At 36.8% G+C, this 23538-nt stretch overlaps 2 protein-coding genes across 2 annotated transcripts; both read left to right on the forward strand.

Annotated features, from left to right (window-relative positions):
• Nucleotides 1-684: 684 nt before the first annotated feature.
• LOC102493121 (olfactory receptor 51G2-like) lies at nucleotides 685-6424 on the forward strand. Its single transcript, XM_006165955.1, has 2 exons — nucleotides 685-1641; nucleotides 6338-6424. Exons 1-2 carry the CDS (start codon nucleotides 685-687, stop codon nucleotides 6422-6424), a joined length of 1044 nt encoding a protein of 347 aa, XP_006166017.1.
• Nucleotides 6425-11214: 4790 nt separating this feature from the next.
• Nucleotides 11215-12162, forward strand: LOC102493526 (olfactory receptor 51G2-like). The gene has a single exon (XM_006165956.1). The coding sequence runs from the start codon at nucleotides 11215-11217 to the stop codon at nucleotides 12160-12162; it is 948 nt and encodes a 315-aa protein (XP_006166018.1).
• The last annotated feature ends 11376 nt before the right edge of the window (nucleotides 12163-23538 follow it).

Raw genomic sequence — 23538 nt, forward strand, 5'->3', positions numbered from 1 at the left:
AAAGAAAAGTCCCCGTTTATCAAAACCTATTTTTTAAAATATTTTGCAAAATATAACTAAAAATATATTTGTACAAAATAATAAAAATACACTCAAAATACAAAACTAAGAAAAGAAAGAAAATGACCCTGCTAAATAAATAGAGCATTTTTCTAAATGACTATTTTCAAGTTATGCACTCATTTATTCACATTAGAAAAGTAAAAATATACTGTGAACAACTGTTCTAACATGTACTATTTTTGACCAAGACAGAAAAAAATTCCGTAAAATAGTGTGCTACTGTAATTACAGTATAAACTGCTAATCTACATTATTTTACTGAGATGGTCGCATAAAATGATTTTGAAATACTGAAGTTAATATATAATTACACCAATGATATAACTTAGATAAATGAAAAATCAAGATTTTTTTTTATTTTCAATTAGGTTACACATTTTAAGTATTTGATCAATAGAGAAGGTATTATTTTCTAGTTTAGGTTCAGATTGTTCATTAGGAGAAAGTATTTAATCTTGTATTACAATGAGAATCAGGATCAGTTTAAAAGCAAAATTTTCATGAGATAAGCTATGATGTATCCTATAGTACATAAAGAATAAAAATTAATGAAGTTACATTTTAATATCTGTGCCTCAGACAATGCATTTCTTTCTAGGGAAGGCATACAGCTCTGGCATCATGTTTCCTGTCAACATTACCAGCTCAATTTTCTCCACCTTCTTGCTGACAGGCATCCCAGGACTGGAGGATGTACACATTTGGATCTCCATACCCTTCTGTGCCATGTTCCTCATTACCTTGGTGGGCAACGTGACCATCATGACAGTCATCTGGAAGGAGCAGACCCTCCACGTGCCTATGTACCTGTTCCTGGCCATGCTAGCTGCTTCTGATCTGGGTCTGTCCCTCTTCACCTTCCCCACAATGCTGAGGATCTTCTGGCTGGATGGTCGAGAGCTGACCTTGTCTGCTTGCTTCACCCAAATGTTCTTTATTCACACTTTCCAGGATACTGAGTCAGCCATCATCCTGGCAATGGCCTTTGACCGCTATGTGGCCATTTCTCGTCCATTGCACTATTCTTCCATCCTCACCAACAGTGTAATTGCCAGGATAGCTTATGCTATTGTTGTTCGAACTTTGACTGTACAGGTGCCCCTCCCTATCCTCTTGAGGAGACTGTGCTTCTGTCACTCCAATTTACTTTCTCATTCCTACTGCCTGCATCCTGACATCATAAAACTCTCCTGCTCCAACACTAAGGTCAATAGCATCTTTGGACTATTTGTGGTGCTCTCCACTATGGGACTTGATTTTCTCTTCATTCTTCTATCTTACGTGCTGATACTAAAAACTGTCCTGAGCATGGCATCCCATGGCAGCCGCCTCAAGGCTCTCAACACCTGCATCTCCCATGTCTCTGCTGTGATCCTCTTCTTCACACCCATGATCTGCCTGTCTATGCTGCATCGCTTTGGCCCCAGACTTCCCTCACATGTTTATGTGGCCATGGCCAACATGCATTTCCTCATTCCTCCTGTGATGAACCCCATTGTGTATGTGGTAAAAACCAAGCAGATACGAGACAAAATTCTGAAACTCTTCATCAAAAAAAGACCAGGAGGAGACCAGCAGGTGGCGTGGTGAGAAATATCAAATTACTTACAAAGGACATGAAGTTACTTACAAGGCTATCCCATCAGGCTAACACTGAACCTCTCAGTAGAAACAATGCAAATAAAGGAAAAATGGCAAGATATATTCAAAGTGTTAAAAGAAAAACAATTTTTAACAAGACTGTCATACTAGGCACGATTATCCTTCAAATGAGAAGGAAAATATAAAAATACTCTCAGATAAACAAAACCTAAAAGAATTTACCAACACCAGACAAGCTCTTCAAGAAGTTCTGAAGGGCGAACTATATCAGGAAAACTAAAGAGAGATAGATAGAAATAAGAGAATAAAAATCAGCCAAGAAAATGGCTAACATAATGGTAGGGATAAGTTCAGAAGTACCGATAGTAACATTGAATGTTAGTGTATTAAATTCTCCAATCAAAAGATACAGCCTGGTTGAATGAATTAAAAAACAAAACCCCTTTATTTGTGCCTATAGGAAGCATATTTCATGGATAAAGACATACATAGACTAAAAGTGAAGGGCTGGAAAAAGGTTTTCCACGCAAATGAAAAGAAACCAAACAAAGGTGGGAGTAGCAATACTGATTTCAGACAAAATAGGCTTTAAGACAAAAACTTTAAGAAGAGACAAAGAAGGACATTATAGTAGTAAGAGGGTTAATTCATAAAAAAGATATAATGCTTATAAATATCTATGCACCCAACACAAAAACACCCAAATATGTGAAGGAAAGACAGCTAAATCTAAAAGGAGAGAGAGATTACAACACACTAATCATTGGGGAAATTATACAGAAAACATTGTCAAATATGGAATGATGCTTAGCTCTCAGTGTATAGAAATTTGTGTTAATAGGTGTTCCAAAACTGCATGAGATTCTTAAATATATGTTATGTAACAGTATGTTATTAGTCATACTTGTACTGCTAAATAGTTGAATGTAGTTTGCCATAGAAATGATCAAATTTGTCAATTTGGGGTTATGGTAAAATCAGATCTTGAACCATGGCCATTTTAAGTTTCATTGTCCATAGTTAATTGCTATAGTATAATGCTGTTATTAAAAACTTTTGTAATACAATAAAATTGCCTCTTTTTTTTTTTTGAGAGGTTTTTTGCTATAGGGTGCGTGCGCTCGCCAGACAAACAGAGAGACACAGAGAGACAGAAAGTGAGAAATTATCCCCAGGGGTATGGCCACGCCACAATCCCTTCTCCTCCATTCTCCTCTCGGGATCTTGGGCACGCACGCACATGCACCTGGCATGAGTTTAAGCCACCAGATCCAGGACTCAAACCATGATCAACTATGTGGGAGTCCAGTGACATAGCCATTACACTAACTGCTGGCCCCCATATTGTCAATTTTTGAATAATCAAATTATTTCTCTCAAATTCAAAGAAAGAACTATAATTTTCTCTTTTTAAAGAAGACAAAATTATCTTTACCTTTGAATTAATACTCTTTAAATATCTTATGGGACTGGGGCCAGCAGGTGGAATGGTGGTTACCGCACTGCTCTCCCACATGGCTAACCACAGTTTGAGAACTAAACCTGGAGGCTTGCTTTCTCATTATCCTTCTCTTTCTGTCTCTGTCTCTGTCTCTGTCTCTTTCTGGTCAAATTTAGAAAATAATACTGATGAATAAAATTAAACAAAATAATTCTTTTAAAAATATACTATAGGACTTTTTAAATCTTGCCCCCAAACCCATTCTCTCTTTTGCTTTTGTTTATATATTGTTACTTCTATTAAGTATAGTTCAAGCACCTAAAATATGCAGAAAATAAACACTCTTACACTTTTCCACTTGGTTCTGTTAATTTATAGCATCTTGCCCCACTAGAGTCAAGGCTTTTTTAAGTAAAACCAGTTATAATAAGGGCAAATGTATTTCACTGATTCATAGAACTCAAATCCACTTCTCAATGTAATCAAACGAATCTCTGTTTGTAGTTTGTTTTTCTCATTTTTGATTTATATTTAATATATGTATATTTATATAATCATAGTCTCTGTCACCTGAGATCAGATTTATTCTTAGGTCCTATTAGAGACTAATCCACATTAGAAACTAGCTTTATTTTGGGACTAGTCCTATACCTAGTGGTTAAGGAAGCTGAATCTCACACAGATGACCACAATCTTATGGTTTGAATGTCAGTCCCAGTGGCTTGAGAAACACATCAGCTCATGTGTATACCTCAGACCCTAACAGGATGGAGAAATAGAGCAGGAGTTGTAGCATGACCCCATTCCACTGGAAATTGCTTTTTCTTCCTCTTTCTCCCTTTCTCTGTCTCTCTCAGGTGAGCACATATGCTTTCTGGCAATTAAAAAGAATAAATAAAAAATGTTGATGATGATGTGTATTATTTTCTCAACTGGACTGGTCTGAGGTGTGTTTCATGCTGGGTAAATTCCCTTCACAAACTAAATGATGTATATTGATTCAGTGTATACATAATAATAAAATTAAATTAACCATATTTCATAATACTGATTACGAACATTGCTAACACATCCAGTGGAGCACATCATACTCCTAAAATGACAGGAGAGGCCTACAATAAAAGAGTGAGTGCAGCATAGGTCACTTACCTTTGCAGCTATGCTGATGCAGTTCAGAAAACTGAGAATACATTTTGGAGGTACAGTTATTGAGTACTTTTGTTATTATGTACACTCAGAGCAACATCTCAGAATGAATCAGAATGGTAGTATGTATAAAATGAAGATGAAATTTATTGTGTTCATCTGTTTACTGGCATAAAGTTTACACATGCTAGTTATATGACAGATATGTGCCTATGTGTCTAGCTGTTTAAAAACCCTGGTCTGCAGGACCAGGCGGTCAAGGTGCTGGACTCCCACATGGACAACTGTGCCTCATGTCCCAGATCTTGTGGCTTGCTTTCTTCCTTCCATCTCCATTTAATAAAATAAACAATTGCTTATAAAAATCCTGGTATCCAAACCCCAAACATGTTCTCCTGAAAAGAGGCATCTCTCATGGGTCTCTGAGGTCATGGTTGAAATGACCCTTGAAAAGAGAAAATTCTCGGAAGGCTGCACCTGAGTACTTTTGGCTCTGTATGTGTGCCTTTTCCCTCCTGATCCTACAGTGTGTCCATTGCAATACATGAGTACAGCTTTATATTGAGCCATGTGAGTCCTTCTAGGTAATTGCTGGTGGCCATGGTTCATGTAAAATGACCTCTGTCACTCATTCGTAAATTGGTCCCTGCCTCAATTCCCCCAGACATTTCTGTCTAGATCCATATCTACCGCAAACAAAATCTGCATCTTACATCACTCTTTACTCTTTCCTCAGCTTCAAAACAAAATTGAGGCCCATTTTGCATGTTTTGGTGAATCCTTTTTAATCTCTTGTACCCTTCCTAGTTTCCTCAAAACTAGGAAGATACCGCTTTGAAGAGAGTGGAGTGGAAGGTAAGGGAAAATACCAGTGAAAATGTACCTTCCTGCTATTGTAATGAAGGTCAATTTGTGAAAAATAAATTTATCTTAGAGGATATTTATTAATATTATCACTTATAGAACTAATGTTGTAGATATTTCATTCTAATCACTAATATATTTAAAATTTAAGGGGAAAAAAAATCTACTGGCTTCGAAAGGGGAAATGGTTTTGTCCAGAGGGTATAAAGAATTATATGTGTTGGAATTCTGAGTATGAAACAAGAATTTCCTAGAGCAGAACAGAATCTATTAGATGACTTCTACTTCCAAGGAACTAAAACGGTTTTAGGCTGAGAATGATGAAATAACTCCTGAAGTACAACTGGTTGCATGGTCTAATCTTACACTGTGCATTACTCTGCAGAGGTGGCAAAGATCCAAAATGAGTAGTAACGGGCAGTTCTGTCTGGCACATGCTCATTTAATGCTGTGTTGATAGTCTAAACCCAGGGATTGGATTTGAGTCTCCAGGGAGAGCCAGAACCAAAGATTTATAAAGAAACTCACACAGCAATTATACTCAAGGCAGGGAGCCTTATGAGGCTCCAGCTGCACCACCATCTACAGAGATTGTGTCCTTGTTTTGGGGGCTGGTGAGTGATGGAAACACTTTCTACTAGGTTAGGTCCAAGTATGTTATATGTGTGCCTGAGATGGATATCAAGGTAATTTATGGGTTAGCCAAGATATGGCTTCAAACTGTATGAGATTCTCTTAGATTAGAAAGTACACTTGTTGGAAGTACATAACACCTCTAATTCTACAGTTTCAAGAAACAATGTTTAATCCCTCTTTCCTCACCCAGTGATCATTTAATTCTTGTCCCTGGACTTTAAGGTAAAACATAAATTGAAGTACATTTATGTATGATGCTCGCCCAAAACCGAAATAACCGACATAGGAAAGAAAGCAAAGGGACGAAATAAGAAAATATAGAAAGAAGAGAAGCAGAAAGAGAGGAAAGGAAGAATGGGGAGGAATGGAAAACTAGAAATATAATTTTTAATTTCTACAAAACTTTGTAATAGCTACCAACGAGGCTTCCTAGATGAGTTAATGTGGAGACTTTGTCTTGAAAGCAATGGTTTAAGGTACTGAAATATTTATGTTAAGCTAGAAGATTCATTTTAAAAAACTAGTCAGTTCTTCATATACCCTCTGAAAAACTTACACAATTTGATTTATGGAATCTTTTCCCAGGCAGCACAAGAAACCCAGCACACCACTTCTATAGCTTTGGCGCTTCAAAGTCACCTTAGTGAGTTCAAAGCTCTGTGCAGCAAATAAGTTGTGTAGGTTATGACAATGTATCAATTTAAGTGTCAGAAAGTTGGACAATTTGAAAAAAAAATAAAACCTAGAATTCATACAAGTTACAAAATCTTCAAATACCAGGCACTCTTGACAAAAATGCCATGAGAGGTTATGATGGATGGGGAGAAAGAAAGCAATCTGGGGGATCATTACCAGGGGTAAGTAATCCTCAGCAAACCTCGCCAACTCCAGCCTTTATCTAAAGAGAGTTCTTGTCTCCTGTTCTTTGTTAACTACTGTCATTTTAGTACTCATGTGTGAAAACATCAATGCATCTTATAATGTGTATCCTTTCTCCATGTGGAAATCAACCTCAAAATTATATTGCAGTTTGTTACTACACATTAAATGACTAAAGATTAAACAAAAATGCTTCAAACATACATCATTTTAAGACTATAGACTTAAATGACGTATTCAGTTGGCTCATTTTACCAGACATGAAGGCAGGTTGTAATGATTTAACAGAATTAAAAATCTAGACATTTTTTTAAAGAGAAGGAGAGAAATAAGAGTGGGAGGAATAAAAGAGAGAGAGAAGTATTTTTGAGAAGGTCTCACCAAGAACAAATTCTTTTGCCACAATCTCTTTTTTTTTTGGTGGGGGAGAGGTTTTTCGCTTCCTCTTGCCACAATCTCTTTTTTTTGGGGGTGGGGAGAGGTTTTTCGCTATAGGGCACATGCGCTCGCCAGAGAGAGAGAGACATAGAGACAGAAAGCGAGAAATCACCCCCCAGGGGGGATGGTCACGCCGCAATCCCCTCTCCTCTGTTCTCCTCTTGGGATCTTGGGCACGCACGTACACGCGCCCGGCATGAGTTTTAAGCCACCGGGTCCGGGACGTGAACCGCGGTCAACTATGTGGGAGTCCAGCGACATAGCCATTACGCTAACTGCTGGTTCCCCTCTTGCCACAATCTCATAGTCAGCTATGCCCAAGCACTAACACACCTGGCCAGGAACTAAATCCAGGTCTTCCACGCAGTGTCAGTCACCAGACAGTAGTGCCCTCCTGATTGAACCACCATGGCTTATTTTGTTATTAGAGGAGTCATGCACTTACCACAGTGAAACAAAGAAAGAGAGAAGGAAAGTGACCCAGCACACTCCTCATGTGGATGGTTGCACTGCAATTGCTTCTCCATTCTTCCATCCTCTTGGGATTTTAAGGTATATACACACATGTGCCTGAAGTGTTTCTTAAGCTACCAGGTTCAGAACTCAAACTGCACTGTCAGTCATATGGGATCCAGCCACCTTAACCACCATGCCACCAGCTCATCTCATTCAGTTCTTAAGTGAGGACATAGAATGCATTTTTCAACATGCATTGCAGATATTGGCAGGGAGGGGATTCCCTTCATAGCTTAAATATCATGACTGAATGAATTATTTTCTGAGATACATAGTTTTAGGGTTTTTGTTTCTTAGTTTTTGTTTTTGTTTTGTTTTGTTTTTTTGAGAGGGGACATGCTACAGAATCAGTGTAGTAGGAATTGAACTAATGAACCTGAAAATATCAGTAGTTTCATTGTAATTTTTTTTTCTGGAGAAAATAAGCAAATAAGACAGAATTTTTAATGCTCACATTGTGGTAAAAACATCTTGCCAAAATTTATGCAGGAGGTGTATTTACCCATTCTACTTATACCCAGAAGTGAAAAGTACTCAGAGAAATGGTAAATGCATGCCTCCAACCTCTACTTAACTATGTGTTTTGAGTCCTTAAACACTGAGCGCCATGACTAGGTGCTCCAAGTACAGCTCTTGCTCTTCATAACTGATTTTCACAACTATCAGCGAAAACCTCGTTATTCCAATGACTATGTTCTATTGCAATTTAGCTTTATATAAATAGTACCTCCTTAGAGGACCCAAGAGTGTGCATGACAAGTAGTAATCCTTGACTAATGTTGAAGGCCAGCTATGGTCAGCATTCCACATGTATTTCATAAAATGCAGTGGCACTCAGTTTTCTTTTGCTTTCCTGCCTGAGGCTATATTCCCTGTATGTCTAGTCTCCCTGCTTCTGACCACCCAGTGTACTATTTCCGGGGTACTCTTCCCACTGGGCACATGTAAACTTACATTTCTTTTTTAAAAAATAGTATTTATTTAATTTCATTTATTGTTACTATTTTTTAATAACTTGTTATATGGCATCTGTGCTCACCAAAGAGAGACAGAGACAAAGAAAATGAGGAAACAAGCTGCTGGTCTGGGACTCAAACTGCAATTGGCCATGTGGGAGTCCAGTGCCTTAACCACCATGTCACCTGCTGACCCCATAAATTTACTTTTCTGATGCAACAAGAACCTTATGCAGCTCAAGACTTATCTCTGGACAAACCCATACATGCAGGTGAACCTATACATGGTGTCTAAACTTACACGCCTAAGAGTAGCAGGTTCTCTTTTCTGACATCCTTTAGTACGTAGACTCAAAACAGAGACTCAAATCGAGCCTCAGGCTTTTCTCATTTGTAAATTGTTCACCAGCTCCTCACATATCTTTAGGCTTGTCTCTCCAACTTGGCCTCCTAAATATCAGATTGCCTTCTTTCTTTCCTCTGTTGGGCTTCAGAAATGGATATGCAATTTAAGTCATAAAATTCTCCCAAGAATGCCAAATCACAGATACTTCTTTTTGTTATTAAATGCAGTGTCAACTTTTCTACATTTATGAGACTTTTAGTTTATCAACCAACATGTTTTCAAGGGGTAGGGCAAGTGCTTTTCCATGCTTTAGAGAACACACTCTGGTCAGTCAAATCAGAGGCAGGTTCATGAATACAAAATATGTGTTACCTTTCTCTCCCTCTAACAAACATTCCAAAAAAAAGTCTTTCTCTCAGAGCTTCATAGATAACTTGTGATAGCCTGCCACCCACCCTCACCTTCTCTAAAGGTATACACATGTCATGTCAAAAATTCAGTTCTCCTATTTTACCGCTAGTTTCTCAAATCTGGTAGGTCTCTGCTTCTTGTTTTCTTTATGAGGGACTAGGATTTTCCCTCCACCATGCCCTGTTATTATTCTCAACAGTTGTTTACTGTTCAATTGACATACTTTGTCCAATTTGTTACCTTTACTCACACCACAGAATTTCTATTTGATTTTCCTTAGAGCAGCATGTGGAATGGTGATCATAGCTGCTCTTCATGATTTTGTAGAACAGCATTAAAATAGGTTGGTGGTGGGCCAACCCATAAAATAGTGGTTAAGGCAGCTGGATTCTACATAGCTGGCTGTGTGGTTCAAGTTGTAGATCTTGTACCTTGAAAAACACACTGTGCATGTGTGCATGCATGCCCAAAATCCTGAAAGAAGAGTTGAATGATAAGGATTTGTAGCATGACCATGCCCAATGGGTAGGACTTTCCCACTTCCCTTCTTTCTTTCTCTCTCTCTGGTTAGTACATGTGCCCTCTGGCAAAAATTTTTAAAAATTCATAAAAAATTAAAATAAATTAAGAACATTATATTGTTTATAATGGATTTTATAGGAAGGTGCTGAAGTCTCCATTGTTAAGGGAATTTTTTTCAGATGTTAAGAAGGAAAATCACCCTCAGTATGGAATTTAGATATGTGATCAAGGTATCTTTTTATCTCTATTTACTCAAATTTCACATATTATTTCTTTCTTTAATAAGTGTCTGATGGGAACCAAGAGCTTTCATTTTTTTCTTAAGTTTTCTTTATTTGTTCCTTTCCATGAGAAAAGGAGTCATGACAGGGGGCTTTGAGGGGGGGCACAAGCATCCCACACAAGGTCGTCACGTCATGATCCATCCCCAGACTTAGCCAGCCCAGATCATGTACAAGGTATACGCAGGGAGGCAGGTATAAGGATGTGAACCCAGGACCTTTTCCATGTGGTCCCTGTACCACCACTCGGCTTCCATGGTAATTATTGAAAAAGGCGAGTTGTGGAGAGCAGGATTTAGATTCATGGTTGAAATCTTTTACCTGCCCTGTGGTTAATATTCTTTTATCTAGTATATGTATATTTTTTCATTGACCAGGGAGTTATTAGATCTTCAAAGTCAGATCCTCTTTTCTGTCTGCCTTTATATCACTAACATTAAGTACATAGCAGAAGTTCAGTGTGATGCCACTGAAAACACTTTTCATTTCCAATTACACATACTGTTTAGTCTTTATCTTCCTCTTTTCACATATCTGTATCAGCCATCCCAGTATTTTTAAAGTGTCTTATTTAAAAATTGAGAAGGAAGTTAAATCAAGGAAACATTCATGAAAAGCCCCAAACTCTCCTGATGTCTGCCTGCCACAACTTTTTTCTGGCCCCCTTCATAACAAATTATATATCTGATAATATCAGGAGTTTAGACTCGAGACTAATTATTTATTCTTTACACTTTAACTTCCAAGCAGCAGTCATGAAACCCAATTCTCCTTTTAAATGTATCTTAAGCACGTGGGTCACATATTCCTAACAGGGGGCTGCAATTCATAGTTTTTTGACTTTGAAATATCTCCATGATGAGGAAGAGATTTTCTTTATTTGAATAGCTTGAGTATGCTGTTGGTAACCGGAGCAAACCCCTAAGACAGCCAGTAATGTTTTATAGAAAAAAAAAAAAAAAACCCTAATGGATTAGAATTTAGTGTGGAGAGAAGAAAAAAAGCTATATACTGTGCAGGCAGGAGCAATGGGTGCTGTGAGGAAGAAAACAATAGAAAAATGTGGTAAAAAATAAATTGTTTCTACTTTCCTTGCAGTTCTTTTCCAGAGTCATGGCAATTCATGACAACAACAATGTCAGCAGCTTCTTCTTTGTATTAATGGATCTGCCGGGACTAGAGACTTCCCATTGCTGGACAGCTATTCCTGTCTGCTCTGTCTACGTTCTTTCTGTGCTGGGCAACATCACCATCATGTACATTGTCAAGTCTGTACCCAGCCTCCACACACCCATGTATCTCTTCCTCTCCATGCTTTCCTTGGCTGACTTGGGCCTCTCTGCTTCTACGCTGCCTTCAATGATTTCTGTCTTTCTCCTGGGCCAGAGGAAGATAGCACCTATCGCCTGCTTTATGCAACTCTTCTTCATTCACACTTTCTCAGTCATCGAATCAGCAGTTCTGTTAGCTATGGCTTTTGATCGCTGTGTGGCCATTCGAGAGCCTTTGCGCTATGCCACCATTCTCACAACCAAGCGCATCAGGGCCATCGGGCTGGCCATTGTGACCCGGAGTGCTGCCCTCCATCTGCCCCTGCCTGTGCTCCTTGGAAGACTGAAATTTCAGCCCACAAATGCTCTGTCTCACTCGTATTGTGTTCATCCTGATGTTCTGAGGCTGGCCAGTTCTAGCACTCTTCTGAACAGTGGCCTTGGGCTCTTTGTCATGCTTTCCACACTGGCGATGGATGCTGTGCTCATTCTCTTCTCCTACGTGCTGATCTTGAAGACAGTATTGAGCATTGCTTCCAATGCTGAGCGGCTCAAAGCTTTCAACACCTGCATTTCCCACATCTGTGCTGTGTTACTATTTTATACCCCTCTAGTTAGCTTGTCCATGATCCATCGTTTTGGAAAAAAGAAGCTACCTGCTCAGGTATATATGCTTCTCTCTTACCTACACTTTCTTATCCCTCCAATGCTCAACCCAATTGTCTACAGTGTCAAAACTAAAGAAATTCGAGTACGTATTCTAAAGATGTTCCACCCGCAGAAGCTCTGAGTAACAGGGATACAATATGAGTGGGAGTACCTCAACCTTAGAGAAAGGCCTGCTAAATGAACACAGGTAAAAGTGGGAGGAGAATATGGTTTCTATCTGGTGTACCAGTCAACTAATCATACAGAAGCACAGATTGAAGAATAGTGTGATGTTTTGCCAGCTACCAGAACCATCATTTTTCAAAGGAAAAACCCATGTTTCTCATTCTATGAAAGTCAACCTTAAAAGGCTCAAGTTACTATAGAAGAAACTCTTGTCTCTTAAGAGAATATTGTTTATATGTAAAAGCAAGCTGAATATAAGAGTAACATTCAATAATATCTAAATTCTGTTTCACCAGAAACCTAGAATTCTACAAAATTAACTTGTCTGTACTTTCCAAAATGGGATAAATATGTGTAATCAAAATATGTTTTTCTTCTGATTTGATAACTGTAGATGTGAATTACAGTGAAAAATATAGAATAAAAATGCTTCAAAAATTATAAAGACATTTTAGAAAATAAATATCTTAATTATTTGAATATAGTATCTCACAATAGAAATATTATGTGGCTTTTTAAATAATTAAACAATTAATTAATTAATTAATTTCATGAGAGAGAGAAGAAGAGAGAGCGAGAGAGAAGGGGCCTTGACAGTGGGAGCCATATCATAGTCTCCCACTGCCCCACTTCCAATCTTCCAACCAGTCAGGATAACAGGCGAATGCAGGGGTGTACCTAGCATGTTCAGGCTGACTGAACTCTCGGCCTTCCCATAAGGTTCCAGCGTTGTACAGTGATTGTTACCACCTATGCCAGCATGGCTGTGCCTGGCATTTCTTTCAGTTCTATAACATAAAAAGAGTCCAGAGTCTCCAATATTCTCTAGTATTCTTTCTCTCTTTCTCTTTTTTTCTTTTTTTTCCTTTTTAAATTTTTTTTAAAGGTTTTTGTTTTAGGGCGTGTGTGCTCATTGGAGAGAAAGACAGAGATATTGAAAGGGAAAGTGAGAACTCACCCCCTAGGTGGGATGGCCACCTTACAATTCCTTCTCCTCCATTCTCCTCCCAGAATCTTGAGTACACACATACACATGCTCAGAGTGATTTTCAAGACTCGAGATCCAGGACTCGATCTGCAGTCAGCCACGTGGGAGTCCAGCAATGTAACTATATGTCATCTGCTGGCCCCCTCTAGTTTTCTTAATGAAGTGAAATCACTGCTCTTCACTTCTTAATAGATAATATGAAAAATTCTGTGCCCTCATAAACTACCAAGAGATACTATAATTTATGAATGATAGACTCCAGGTAAAACTCAATTTTCCCTAAGATTTTTTTGTTTTGTTTTGTTTTGTTTTATTTTGTTTTTAGAGAGGATTAGAAAGTAAATCAAGTAGATAGATCATTTTATGAGAATTGACTAGACCTTTGTGAACAATTCAGAAGCAGAGAAATTTATTTATTCCATCATGGTCTCTTTCTTTCTGGACTAAATTATCAGCAAACTTTTCAATAAAATTCCTCTATTAAAAATATAACCACTAGTAGGTCAAGTAAGTCTTTCAATTAAGTGATAATGCTTTGAGCAGATTATATTGGAAAATCTTTTACAATGTTGTGAAAGAAAACAAGAAATATACTGACAATATTTGATTTATCTCCTAAATAGTCATTTATTAAAAACATTTTATTCAATTAAACTGGACTACCTCCTATTCAAAGTATAAAGAAAACAAAACAGATTATTGTTTCCTTGGTTTGAAAAGTTTAAATCATTAGTAGAAATGGCCTTGTAAACACATAATTCTCCAGTGGGTCATAAGTGCTTTGAAGGAAGACAGAAAAAATTATGGTAAGAACACAGGAAGGAGGGAGGGTCCATTTGGTTGATAGGATTTTATGAGACACTTCATTCAAGTGATAAATTTTAGGTGGAGACTAGAAAGATAAAATATTTAAACATGGAAAATATAGCCCTCTTTGATCTTATCTAATTTCTTCATAGATCCTGATGTAGGTTTTGTAGTTAAGAAACATAAAAATTAAGTATTCATGAACAATCTGTAGTTTCTGTCATCTGATCATTCATTTGTCCTACAAGTCTGCAAGCAATGCTTTTGTCAACCCTATAACTCTCCATGTCTTATCTCACACAGTTCTAAAATACTTTTATTTAAAAATCTGCGTTAAAAATACCTTTTCTTGGGAAGTAGATGACATAGTGTTTATGTCACTGAACTCCCACATGGCTGATCTTAGTTCAAGTCCTGGATCCAGTGACTTGAAACTCATGCGTCAGTGCATGTGAGCTCAAAATCCTAAGAGGAGACTGAAGGAGAAGGGATTGCAGCATGGCCACCCCCTCATGGGGGTGATTTCTCGCTTTCTGTCTCTCTGTCTCTGTCTTTCTGGAGAGCGCATGCGCCCTATAGCAAACACCTCTCAAAAAAAATCTTATATTAAGTTTTTAGAAATTAAAATTTTGAGTAGCATTTATGCTTCCATTTTTTAATTATAATTTTTTTTCATTGAGAACTACTTTTATCCAATTTGTTCCATCATTCACCAGTGATTAAAGACTTCAGTCTATACTGAAAAGTATTTTGGGGCCTGGAAGGTGACACAGCAGTGACACAATTGGTCCCACAGGGAGAGAGCTGTCGATTTGCATCCTGGGACTTTATGAGCACAGCAGGTTTGCACACATGTGTGCCCATCATTCCACCTGATCAAGACTGAATGGCGCACTGGGTGAAAGCTTTGCTGGAACTTGCTATCTTTTGTTAAATAGAAAAACTTATTGGTTAATTTAAAAATACATACACTTAAATGAAAATTTTTTCACATGGTAATATATCCATCTTTTAAATAAAATAACTAGGCCAAGGTAAAACAGGCAAAATTGATCATATATCAATAGATTATAAATTTGTTTCTCTTTCAATGTGTGGTCAAATAAAACATTTTCATTCATTTTATGTGAAGAAAGTTGAAGCAGAAAAAAGTCATTCACTAAATTATTATTGATTAGCCTATTTTTAATAAGCTTAGAAAATTAGATCCTTATAGAATTTTGAAAAGAAGAAACTATTAGCCAATAAATAAATCCTAGACTATGAAGTAAGATTATTCTTTTTTCATTTCTTTATTTTATTTTCTTTTATACATTCAATCACATTTTTTAGCTTACAAGGTGATCATTTCAATATGTGAACATTTCTCCCTAGTCCAGTTGATAAAAGTAAATGTATCTTCAACAGAAAATGATTTGAGAGTTAAAATTTGAATATCTTTAATTTCTCATCAAATACAGTAGTTATTTATTATATTATACATTTAAAGTTTCTATACTTATATGTTTTTAATGTATTTTCTAAGAGATGGGCATAAAATCCTTTATATTAGTCTCAACTGTTTGAATAAATAATATCAATCACTTTTTTTTCAAGGACATGCACACTGGGCTTTTATTCTTCTTCTGAGTTTTCTAACTTATATGTGGTGGTTAAAGCAAAGAAATTTAAAGTATACAGTGGTCTTTAGTATATTACATTTTTTTTAATTTCTAGTAAAATATGCATTGACAATTTGCAATTTGACCTTTTTAATTTTTCTAGTTTCCAATGGGCATGTGAGCTTACCTGAAAGAGGGAGAAGGAGAAGGCATGCCCCAGTGGGATATGGCCACACCACAGTTCCTCCTTCTCCATTTCTCCAGACTTTCAGTATTTGGGCCTAACACAAACATATGTACCTGTTAGGTTTTTTCAAGCCGCTAGTGCCAGGACTCAAACCGTGGTGGACCATGTTGGATCTCAGTCTATATATACTACTCTGAATGGTAGTATCAGTGCATTTTAAAGACATTAAAGAAGAGGCTTAATTATTCAGATTTCTTTATTTCAAGTGGTGCAGATCATTTTCAACTCAGATATTTATATTGAAGTTTATACTCTCAAAAAGGCCAAAGTTGTTGTTGTTGTTATTTATTTATTTATTTTAGAGACTTTTGCTGTAGGGCACATTGAGAAAGAGACAGTCAGAGAGATAGAAAGTGAAAAATCATCCCCCAGGGAGGATGTCCATACCGCAATCCCTTCTCCTCCATTCTCTTTTTGGGATTTTGGGCATGCTTGCACATGTGTCCAGTTTGAGTTTCAAGTCACCAAGTCTGGAACTTGAACTTTGATCAATTAGGAGTCTAGTGCCTTAATCACTACACCACCTTCTGAAAAACTTTAACTTGTATGGAACAAAAGATTCCCATAGCAATGGAGTCTGTTTAGCCCATTGCAAAACTTGATTGGCAGTGACATGGTTAAAGTTAGTTGCTGCTCCAATTTCCACAGTGCCTGTTGTATTCATCAGGGAATGATGCCTGGACTTTGGCTAATTTGCTGTAAAATTATGCTTCATTGAGGAGGACGCCCTGCCATTGGACTCCTGAGGAGTGGGGGAAATGTTCTCACATTGTGTCAACTATGGTTGAGTGAGTAACATAGGGTTTGAAGAAGAAAGGTGTAAAGCCACCTTCCAAGGTTCTTAGTTTCTATTATTTAAGAATAGTGTTAAAGTCATGATTAAGACTCTGAAAAAGACAATACACTGAAAATTTAGAGGAAGAGAAGGAGCTCTTCATTATTATATACTATCTGGAAGCTGTTAGATGCTTTCCTGAAGAATTCCTCCAGTGGGTTTTCATAACAGATAAAACCTATTAAATGTCCTATTTAGAAATGGATAAGCAATTCACCAAATCCCCCCCCATGCTTTAAATACACCCTGACATGAGCGTACCTAGGAAAACTGAGTCGATTCCCCTCAGAGAAGACAAGTTAAATTGAGAAATAGGATGGCATCAGGAGTTGCCGATTTGTAAAGAGAGTTTATTTCATTTTCTTCTTGAAAGTTGGAAGGTAAAAGGAAGATGATCTGAATCAATAAACTCTGCATGATCAAGATAAATTGCAATTCCCTCTAAATCTTTGAAGAATTATCTTTTAAAAAGCTTCTTGCATTTGCACAGTAAGTACACTTACCATGATGATTTTGAATAGTAAATATATTGAAGAAAAATAAAAGGATAGAAAAATATTAATAAGTATTTACATTAGTCATTTTACAGAATTCTACATAGACTCCTATACACTATGTTATGTTATCATTAAGTACACCTATGAGATTGATATAAGAATAAGTATAGTTATCAATTTTCCTTTATTAGATGGTAAGAAAACTGTATGGTATATGTAAGTATAGCTATAGTATGAAAAGAAAATTCATTGTGAACATGAAACCTGTACTCGTATTCTCTTGTTAGAATCAAAGCAGAATATTGCCTCTTAATGCTGTTCTGAGTCCTATAGAAGTTGTAGAAGACAAAAGCTATTCATGTTGGAAAATTCAGAATGGCTTTCACATTGCTACTCCATAAAGACACAGGTCTACAGATAATTGAAAATCTGCCAACCTGCCAAAAGGAATAGTCCCTCAAAACTGGAAGTGCATAGTGCATTCTTTGCAGTTTTGAAAAAATATCTCACCCTTAAGTCCAAGTCTTTTTTTGTTTTGTTTTGTCCCATGCCCCATGTTTTTGTACTGAACCTTGGACCATAAACAGATGACCTGCCTTTTAACTCTATCCTTCTGCTTCTTACCATTATATCTCCTCAATATATTTAAAAGATTAAAACAAGAAAAATCAACACACACATACATTCTCACCCACAAAACTCTCTTCTCAACAATCAACTGAATTTGAGACTTCAAAAATATATTAGGTCATCAGGAAAGTCATGGCATTTTTTTGTGTGTGTTTTCCTATGCAAAATGTGTCACGACTTTCCCAACAATCCAATAATATTAAACCCTACATATCTGAATGTCTTTTTCCCTTGATCCTTCTCCCCCTCATCCAAAGTTTGAGTAAGTGAAATAAAGTCAGGAAATATGATGCTGCTTACACTTAAGATATTCATTTGCTTGTATCTCTGCATATGAAATCTATGGCTGAAGAATAAATAAAACTTTTTCTCTGATTTTAAAGAAGTGATGCAGGGTGAATGCAAAAACAGAGAACGGATGGTACATTCAAACACTTAATTTGAATGCACGATACCTCCCAAAGCCTTCAAACTTTTCATTTTATTCCACATTTGCTGTAGGCAATTAACTAAAACTTAATAATTCCATGTGTAGAAGGTGTGAAACGGCTTGCCTAACTTCCTATCACAGTAGTATTTACTTACCATGCAAATTACCTTATTAATAATTTGGTACTTTTCACCGTAATGAACAGTGAAAGCATAGTCTTCTTCTTCATTGTAACTATTGTATATTTATGATGTTTAGTAACTCGTGGTGAAATCATTTATGAGTCCCCATCAAAGAACAGATGTCTAGGCCTGAGTATGCTTGGTGGTACCTGGAGCTTAGCATTGAGAAGTGAAATTTCTTCCTATAGGTGTTTCTTTACTCTTAATTTTTTTGCTTCTCTCCCCACTTACTTGTTGTAGTGGGTTTTCAATAGCATTGCAGTCCCCTTCCTTCAGAGCAATACTATACCTAGCAATGTAGAGTCATGGTTCTCAGTCTTTGGTGAGCACCAGAATCACTTCGAGAGATTGTTGAAATTCCAAATGCTGGATTTCCAGTGAAGAAATCCTGATTCTGTCAGGTTTGTGTGGAACCTTGTAATTTGACTTTATTACAAGTTTCCATGTACTGCTGATCCCACTAGTCCAGGACGCAGATCAATTTCATGGTCACTAAGTACATAGTCAACACAGAAAGAAATTGTCCTCCCTTCTGTTTCCACCAGGTGAAATGCTGTTTCCTTTTAAGTCATCAAATTGTCTCAGTCTTCTCTTTGCACTTTATTTTTTTTTTGTTGTAGGGTGCATGCGCTGGTCAGAGAGAGACAGAGAGCAAGAGCAAGAAAGAGAGAAAGAGAGAAAGAAGAAAAGTGGGAAATCACCCCGGAGAGGGTATGGCTATGCTGCAATCCCTTCTCCATTCTCCTCTCCAGATGTTGGGCACTGAAAGTGAAAATTAACCCACAGCCATGTGGAATCCAGTGCCACCTGCTGCTCCAGTTCTTTGTGCTTGCTTACCTCATTTTTATTGTAATTCCAGCCCTTTGCAGATATGTCTTCCAGATAAATTGTTTGATAATCATTTAATGTTTTTTTCCTAATAGATTTTTATGCATTTCCTACCAAAAACACACTCACCCATGCACACACAGATCTCCAACTAGTTATTTTGTCCCTGTTTTGGTCTTACCCAAATGTTCACTTCTTGAGAGACTATTCCCTATAACACCCTCTTCTCTTTCTATTTTATTTTCTTCACAATTAAAAAATATATTGACCCTAATACTTCTTTTCTTTCAGGGACTTTTATTTATTTTTTCTTTCATAGCTCTAATTCCTGCATCTGTTACAGTATCTATGACAGTTTAATTATCAACTAAAACTCAAGGTATCAAATGATGAGAGAGTAAGTTAGTTTATAAGAGAAAAATCACAATTGATTTTTTTCAGTTTGCTTTAAGGATAAGTTTTGTAAGGATCTGGAGACTGTTCACTTGCAACTGGCATTTTTCTTTAGCTGCAGGCTATGGTACTCAGCAAAATGCACAATCAACCAGGATGACCTGACTCCTCCTTTTATGATCCAAGTGGTTTGGATAAAGTTATATGCTTGAATTTTCTTTTAAAGAATTATTCTATTTAACTGTATTTTTTTATTTTAATTTAACTATATATTTTTTTATTTTAATTTGACCAGAGAGGGACAGTGTGGGTGTGAGAGAGAGAGAGGGGGAAAAGTGAGAAAGCAAGCCACCAGGTCCAGGACTTGAACCATGGTCAGCCATGTGGGAGTCCAGTACCCTTAACCACCATGCCGCCTGCCAGCCCCACATGCTTAATTCTTAACAACTACGTATCTTAGTCTGAGAAACTTGACCTACCAACTTTAGAAGGCTGAGATACTTTAAAATGGTATATGGGAACAGATGGTAAGGTATAATAAATGAAATACATATGTAGTAAATGATACTCATACAATTTTATCTACAGAAGGAAAAATGACAGAATTCATTATGTGGCTCTACTTTGCAATGGGAAAGGAATGCTGAATTGCCTATCTTAAGACAAAAGAGAGAAAATAAGAAAATTTAGAAAAAAATCAATATCATCTGAGAAAAACAAAAGAAAAAAACAGATCTCTGAACATATTGTTAGATAAGATACCTCAAAATTAAGTTGTTCTTGTTGATTCTTGCTCTGTAATGGTTTCCATTTCTGGAAAATTCCAGAAGTCTCCTTCCTTGTTTTATGACTAGGAGGAAAGGGGAATTTTTTCAAATTAAAATTTCTTTTGCTATTTTCTGAAAATATAGAGTTCATAATGGATTAAAACAGGAAAGCAGCCATACAGACCAGTAATTCCCCTTCTGGGTATTTATCCAAAGGAGAGGAAAACACTGAATCAGAAAACAAAACAAAACAAAAACACAGGTACATCTGTTTATTGCAGCACTATTCACAATTGCCAAAACATTAAATCAACCCGAATGCCCAAGAATATGTGACTGGATTAAGAAAATGTGGCACATATGTACTGTGGAATACTACTCAGACATAAAAAATAATCAGACCCTGTCATTTGATACAAAGCATATAAATAAGGAAGATTTAATGCTAAGTGAAGCAAATTAGGCTATGAAAGACAGACATTGTATGTCCACACTCAATAAACATCAAATATCTGCACTTTACGGTATAAACTGAAAGATTGGAAAACATACTAGCAGGGAGAGCTACTGTAGATGCCAGAGACAGTAGATTGGAGAGGGTAATTGGAGGTGGAAGAGAGGGGATCAGGCATGAAAACAAAACAAAACATTTAGTGGACACTAGAGTGAAAAGTTAGTTGCTGATAAGTATATGGCAATATCACTAATTTGATACACACTGTATTCATGCTGGGAAAAAACATTTTGTACTCTATAAATACATATAAAGATTAAATATAATTTTTTTTTTTTGGAGAGATTTTCACTGTAGGGTGCGTGCGCTCGCCAGACAGAGAGAGACATAGAGACAGAAAGCGAGAAATCACCCCCCAGGGGGGATGGTCACGCCGCAATCCCTTCTCCTCCATTCTCCAGGTATAATAAATGAAATACATATGTAGTAAATGATACTCATACAATTTTATCTACAGAAGGAAAAATGACAGAATTCATTATGTGGCTCTACTTTGCAATGGGAAAGGAATGCTGAATTGCCTATCTTAAGACAAAAGAGAGAAAATAAGAAAATTTAGAAAAAAATCAATATCATCTGAGAAAAACAAAAGAAAAAAACAGATCTCTGAACATATTGTTAGATAAGATACCTCAAAATTAAGTTGTTCTTGTTGATTCTTGCTCTGTAATGGTTTCCATTTCTGGAAAATTCCAGAAGTCTCCTTCCTTGTTTTATGACTAGGAGGAAAGGGGAATTTTTTCAAATTAAAATTTCTTTTGCTATTTTCTGAAAATATAGAGTTCATAATGGATTAAAACAGGAAAGCAGCCATACAGTCCAGTAATTCCCCTTCTGGGTATTTATCCAAAGGAGAGGAAAACACTGAATCAGAAAACAAAACAAAACAAAAACACAGGTACATCTGTTTATTGCAGCACTATTCACAATTGCCAAAACATTAAATCAACCCGAATGCCCAAGAATATGTGACTGGATTAAGAAAATGTGGCACATATGTACTGTGGAATACTACTCAGACATAAAAAATAATCAGACCCTGTCATTTGATACAAAGCATATAAATAAGGAAGATTTAATGCTAAGTGAAGCAAATTAGGCTATGAAAGACAGACATTGTATGTCCACACTCAATAAACATCAAATATCTGCACTTTACGGTATAAACTGAAAGATTGGAAAACATACTAGCAGGGAGAGCTACTGTAGATGCCAGAGACAGTAGATTGGAGAGGGTAATTGGAGGTGGAAGAGAGGGGATCAGGCATGAAAACAAAACAAAACATTTAGTGGACACTAGAGTGAAAAGTTAGTTGCTGATAAGTATATGGCAATATCACTAATTTGATACACACTGTATTCATGCTGGGAAAAAACATTTTGTACTCTATAAATACATATAAAGATTAAATATAATTTTTTTTTTTTGGAGAGATTTTCACTGTAGGGTGCGTGCGCTCGCCAGACAGAGAGAGACATAGAGACAGAAAGCGAGAAATCACCCCCCAGGGGGGATGGTCACGCCGCAATCCCTTCTCCTCCATTCTCCTCTCGGGATCTTGGGCACGCACGCGTGCCCGGTGTGAGTTTTAAGCCACCGGGTCGGGGACACGAACCGCGGTCGACTATGTGGGAGTCCAGCGACATAGCCATTACGCTAACTGCTGGTTCCCAAGATTAAATATAAATTTGAAAATGCAAATATATATATTTATATCTATCTACCTATCTATCTATGTCTATCAACATCTATCTATCTATCCATCATCTGTCTACAGGGAGGGAGCTGAGACGGCAAGAATTAAATACTGGCCAAAGTTCAAAGGTCAGAACTCAGTATGAACTTAATACACTCAGGTTTTTGTATAATTCTGGAAATTAGTTTTAAGCTTATAATTGTAAATTAGTTTATAAGCCCATGACCTTGGCAAGTAAATGGTATTTTTAAAATTTTCTTATTGGTATAATGATGAACAGTTACAAATAAGGTTTAATGTATCTGTACTGTATTCCATAAGTTATGTATTATTCTATTTAATAATAGTCATCAGGATCAGCAGATGGCAAAATAGTTATGTTGCTAGACTCCCATGTAGTCGACTGTGTTTCAAGTCCTGGTCCCAGAAGTTTAAACTCACACTGGGCATATGTGCATGCATGCCCAAAAGCCCTAGAGGAGAATAGAAGGGAAGGGATTGCAGCATGACCATCCCCCCTGAGGAGTGATTTCTAAACTTTCTGTTTGTCTCTCTCTGTCTTTCTGGTGAGCACATGAACCAATTGGGAAAAATCTTTCTTAAAAAAATAATAATTATCCCCATGCACGTATCTACTTAAAGAATGGCTCATAATTGGATAAAAGTCTAAATTTTTGCCATATTTTTGCATTTTAAATTGTATGTATAATTACATTACTTGTGTACTCATGCAGTGGGCTGACACATTAACAAAACTATTTTGTTTTGCATTGCTTTAATTATGAAAAAATGTTTGCAAAATTATCATACTTACCACATTGGGGAAGAAGTTATTGAAACATAAAGAGGAACCAGACACAGAAGGATGCCTGGGTTCTAGTCCCAGCTCTGGCACACTATACTAGAAATTAGAGTG

Source organism: Tupaia chinensis, unplaced genomic scaffold, assembly GCF_000334495.1.
Source record: "Tupaia chinensis unplaced genomic scaffold, TupChi_1.0 Scaffold144110_1, whole genome shotgun sequence".
Lineage (NCBI taxonomy): Eukaryota > Metazoa > Chordata > Mammalia > Scandentia > Tupaiidae > Tupaia > Tupaia belangeri.